The sequence below is a fragment of the Cariama cristata genome, unplaced genomic scaffold, assembly GCF_000690535.1.
Source record: "Cariama cristata isolate BGI_N322 unplaced genomic scaffold, ASM69053v1 scaffold16751, whole genome shotgun sequence".
Classification (NCBI taxonomy): Eukaryota; Metazoa; Chordata; class Aves; order Cariamiformes; family Cariamidae; genus Cariama; species Cariama cristata.
The window spans coordinates 7882-13340 of record NW_009597680.1 but is presented as its reverse complement, the minus strand read 5'-3'; the positions used below and the strand labels follow the sequence as shown (position 1 = coordinate 13340).

The 5459-nt window shown below is 52.2% G+C and overlaps 1 protein-coding gene across 1 annotated transcript in view; it reads right to left on the bottom strand.

The window, feature by feature from the left end:
- LOC104168423 (protein kinase C beta type) overlaps positions 1-5459 on the bottom strand; it is a gene marked incomplete at its 3' end in the record, with an annotated part of 12051 nt that overhangs the window by 1959 nt on the left and 4633 nt on the right. The window contains exons 3-4 of the mRNA XM_009709006.1: positions 4592-4654; positions 1955-2093 (exon numbers count right to left, since the gene is read on the bottom strand). Of these exons, the coding sequence (XP_009707308.1) occupies positions 1955-2093; positions 4592-4654 (202 nt within the window). The remainder of the gene's footprint in view (positions 1-1954; positions 2094-4591; positions 4655-5459) is intronic.

The window sequence follows — 5459 nt, the reverse complement described above, 5'->3', positions numbered from 1 at the left end:
CGGGAGGGACGTCAAGATGCAGGCCAGGTGCTGCCACCCCACCTAAGAAGAGGCGAGTTCCATCCTGCGAAAGCATCGGCACCGAGGCACGGTTAGAGAACGAGACCGATGCCATTCTTCTCTTCGGTGCCAGCCCTGGTCCAGCCACACATCCGAACGCGGTGACACGACCCTGACTGCCTTGAGAGCGTCCTGCGGTCTGGCCAGACCCTTCCCCCTGAGCTCAGACATCGAGTTTCAGCTCTGAAATTCCTCGACCGAGTGCACTTGTTCCTTCCACTTGTTCTTTAGGTGATTTACGAGTGCTCTGGGACATTTAGGTGTGAACTGTTCACACCATAAAGGCCTTTAAAAGAAAACAGTACTTAGAAGAAATCCTTGCAGAAAAGCAGTCTCTGTAAACTGAAGTTGCCGACTGCACGTTAGGGAAGGTCAAAACCCAAGGGCTGAAGAACACATTTTGTTCAAAGGAAATTACAGACGCGGGGTCATTGGCACTCAGTACCTGTCCCCTTGGCACACAGAGCTGGATCTTAGAATAGAAAAAGTCCTAAAAATGGGTCAAGCAAATCACAGGACATTTTTACCCTGCAGACACGATGGATTGAGAACATTGCGGCTTCCTAACGGAGGAAGCACGGTCCAGCAGAAGGGCCCTGGAGTGGGGCCACACGCAGGGACCCCGGCTCTGCCGCCGGCTTGGCCGCCCAGCAGGAGACCGCAGCCGAAACGCACAGCCCCAGCCCCGGCGACAAAACCGGGCAGGTGTGCATTCAACTCTTTGGGGACCCGCGGGTAGCAGGCTTTACTACCATTCCTGGGCACTGTAGCGATTTGCATCCTAATTTCCTATTTTCTGTTTCTCTTTTGGAAAAAAAAATTAGAGCAAGGAGAAGAAAATAAGAGTCTAAGTGATAATGCTCAGGCAAATAGCAAGAGAATTGGTCATTTGTCCTGCTTTGAAAGAGTATTAATCACACACAGCAACGGAGCTGTGTACCAACAGAACACCAATATTAATCTTGGTAGGATGAGAATTTGTAACGCACGTTTGAACGAGTAATTAAAAGTCTCTCTGGCTGCACCAAAATACAATGTAGTTCAGCATACAAGTGCATCTATGTCCTAGCAAAGAGAATCTCTTTCTCTAAAATATTTAAATGAATAAATATTAATCTCATCATTGAAAATTCAGCAGAGTGAGATTTTATGTTAAGGGAACAGACATTTGGGAATAATTACCTACCTGAATTTCACAAGTCTGACATTACATTGCACCCATATAGCACTTCACGTAAGCGTCCTATGTGACTCCATCACATCAGTAATAACCAAATGCAAAGTAATTTTGGAGTGATCTAGAGCTGTAGACGGGGAGCTTCTCCTCATCAGACACACAGCCCTTTGCTGCAAGTAGCAAGCTGGAGAGATCTAAAGATTTCCACTTCACATGGAAATATTACCCACTGATAATTCCATTTTTCCCACCGGTCACGTTGTGCTGGAAGCGGCTGTCACACACGGCGAGGGGCAAAGCCGAGCTCCTGGGCTTATCTCTTCCAGGAGCAAGGAAGCGTGCGAGGAGCAGCCCTTGGTGGGACTGAGTGTGCCAAGGATCGGACAGGCACGGTGACGCCAGCGCCTCAGACACGGGAAAAACACCCGGAGAGGGAAAACACACTGCGGGGAGAGCAGCAGGGAGGATTTTCTGTGCTTTCAGGCAGAAGCAGGGCACACAGCCAGAGAGGCAGGTCCAGCATCGCTGCTTCCTTAAAGGTAGCTTTTGTGGGGACAGACAGCGCTGAGGGGATGAACTTTCCAGGCTGATGGTGAATTCACTCATGTCCCTGTTTCAATCAGAAAGCTGCCCAAAGCAAGGTCATCCCATGGGAAAGAGCATCAGACAGGCTGCCGAAACGCGAACGGAGCATCGACTGCCTTTCTGCATCCCTACCTCAGGTGCGATGTAGTCCGGAGTGCCGCAGAAGGTCTTGGTGGTCACCCCGTCCCAGATGTTCTCCTTGCACATGCCAAAGTCTGCGATCTTTATGTGCCCCTCGCTATCCAGCATCACGTTGTCCAGCTTTAGGTCTCTACAAAGCGCAAGCAAAACAGTGACACCAAAGACCACACGTGAAGCCACCCATCACAGACACCGGTCCCCTGACTCCAGGTGCTCTCCTGCCAGTCGGCTCTGGCTGCCTCTCGCACCCAGACTCTTTGTAGGGCAATGTTTGAGGAGATGAGTAAAAATAAGTCAGAGATCTGTCAGGACAAAGTGTTTATTTTACTTTTAACCCACAGGAACACCATGCTGGTGTCATGGTTTAACCCCAGCCCCACCCAGCCGCTCGCTCACTCCCTGGGTGTTGCGATGGGGGAAAGAATTGGAAGGGTCAAAGTGAAAAAACTCGTGGGTTCAGCTAAAGACACTTTAACAGGTGAAGCAAAACCCGCGCATACAAGCGACTCAAAACCAGGAATCCATTCCCCACATCCCATGGGCAGGTCGGTGTTCAGCCATCCCCAGGTACGCAGGGCTCCGTCACCCGCAACGGTGACTGAGGAAGACAAACGCCATCACTCCCAACGTCCTCCCCTTCCTCCTTCTCCCCCCAGCTGTATACGCCGAGCATGACGTCATACGGTGTGGGATATCCCTTGGGTCACTGGGGTCAGCTGTCCCGGCTGTGTCCCCTCCCAACTCCTTGTGCCGGTGGGGTGGGGGGAGAGGCAGAACAGCCCCTGACCCTGGGTAAGCCCTGCTTAGCGATAACTAAAACACCCCTGGGTTATCAACCCTGTTTTCAGCACAAATCCAAAACACAGCCCCATACCGGCTACTGCGAAGAAAATTCACTCTATCCCAGCCAAAACCAGCAGGGCTGGGCAAATCGCTTTTAAGTGTACAACAGAAACACCCTCATCCAGCAGGGAGACAGGTTTAATAGATTTTTTTTTTTGCACCTATGAAAAATCAAAGTGCCCTTAAAGCTCACCAGCAAGGAAGAAGCACCTACTCAGCAGAAGCCCCCGCATCTCCTGTGCAATGCTCCCCCATGAAAACACAAACCAACCGCGTTTCCCTCTGACCCTCGTCCACCTCCGCCCGTTACAGCCAGCCCTGCAGCAGCTCTGCTCTTCAGCACAAACCGCAGGGACGGCTCCAGCTGCAGAGCTCCCGATGCGAGCCCCAGCCCTCACCGGCCTCTCCAGAGGTGGGTGCTCCCGCCCGACGGGTGGTTTTGCAGCAAACACCCAGTATTTCAGGTGCCACTTATACAGTACCAGCCACCTTCTGTGACCTGTGCCACTCCCGGCTTACCTTCTATACAGTGGGGCATCACTCAAAGGTCTCCGTTTCAATATCGGAGCACGTCTTCAAGATTTCCCTAGCCCGAGGGCGACGTTAAGAGAGAGGGCAGGGGACCGAGTGGCACAGCAGGGCAGGCACAAGCCGAGCCAGGGCTCTGCAGCCGTGCCCAGCTCCGCACCTTGTCGGCAGGTGAAGAGCAAGCGCCCGTTGTCCAGCCTGGAGCTGGCACGAAGGGCACCCCGTGTCTGCGTGAGCCCTCTTCTGAGGGACCCCCGCCCGAAACACCCCATGGGGAACAGCCCGCTCAGCCCTGGGGCTGCACAGTGCCGGAGGCTTCACTGCGCTAAGTAAGAGCCCAACAAAAGGAACAGCATCATTTGCAACTTCTTGCTGTTTTTTAAGACTGTTTTTTCCAATTATTGTGTCCGTGCTTAGAACCCTGACAGACCAAAGGCAGATGGAGGCGAGCCTGGATTTGGATTGGGAGGAAGGAAGGAAGAAGGGGCACTGGGGACTGACAGACCTAGAATCTCGCTGTAGTGGCTGATGGCAAAACCCATCCCTCACGTCAGGTTTGCTCCACTTCTTTCATCTTTGGAACAGTCTTCAGCGTCTCATTGCTTCGCTAGCACAGCTGGCATTTCTTTTTGCAAAGCAGTTAATGGTATCTGACACTCATTAGGATGCTCTGCTCTACCTCGGGCTCTGGGAATACTCGGGAGCAGGGAAGAGCAGCGGCACACTTGTTTCAGTGCTTAACCAGCAGCCTCAGAGCCCAGGCTGGCACTTGGCAGTAACCTGGCTAACTCCGGATGCTGCAATCATCTTGTGAATGGAAAAGAAGTTTTAGCGTCTGAACCAGAAGTGACAGACTTGCACCGCAGATCTCAGAATAAGCCATTCATAAGCACTTACTCTGGTGTTAACGGTAAGAAAATAGTGCCCTGCAGCAATGTACGTGGCTCAGAACTGGTCCACGCCAGTGAAAATTTGTGTTGCATAGAGAGAAATGCATGAAACCGAGGCGAGGGAGGAACCAAAGCTGCCTTCCTATAAAAACAGGGACAAAGCCAAGAACCTTCTCAAAGACCAGCAACACGATGAGGCTTCCAGCCCCGTTTCAGGTGTGCAGCTGCCAGACCCGGTCTGTGGCACCAGCCGGGAGCAGAGCCCCGCGGCCGGCTGCTGTGCCACAGAGCATCGCGGTCCTTACTTTGCTCTGTCCGTGGCTGGAGTTGTCGGGGGAAGAGAGGAAGGAGGAAATTGCTCACCTACCGATAAATGATGCCTTTGCTCTGCAGGAAGAAGAGGCCGATGGCTATTTCTGCTGCGTAGAATCTGAAATGAAAGATTTGAAAGGAAGACTGATAGTTAAAGGAGATGAATCAAAACGAAAACCTTTCAAATCCAATCACACTAAACGAAACACGTTGGGCATACGTGACCAAAGGATAAAGACAGCCACAACATAAAAATACCAGACAAGTATCACAGGAGAATGCCACAAGCCCCCCTCCGCTCGTATCGGGCAGGGATGCGATCCGGTTGCTGTGGGCTAGCAGTGGGCTGTCACTTCTTGTTACACAAATTCTCATTAAGCGAGAGCTGGGATCTACGGCTGTTCGTTACTGTGTGCTGGCAATGTGGCTTGAAAAGTTATCTGTCATCTCGGGGAGGTCGAGGAGATAACACGTGCTGCCACCGCTTTCTTTAAAGAATATTCTGGGTCTCAGAGGACTCTGCCAGAGTGCAAAACACCAGTTCAAACCCACCTGGGCTCTCCTCACTGTTTGTGGTTTTTATTTAAGCATATGAAGGTTTTCACGAACATGTCCTGCTCTGTCCGGATTACAGGGAGCCGGAGCCAAAAGCCACCAGTTAACACTCGGGTTGGCAGCCCCATCCGAGGAGCCAGAGACCCGACGTCCCTCTTACACCCCGGGGAAGGGCACGGGGCAGAACAGAGGCGGCTGGGAGCTCACCGCCTGCTGCTGCTGCTCTCCCCCCGGCAGCCTCCAGACCTCCCTGCCCGGTGCTTTTATGAAGGACAATTATTTACCTATCAACAAGTGCAACGTATCCCAAAGATGAGCTGGAGGCACCAGCATCCTTGGCACCAGGAAATTAATGATCCCGCATCTTC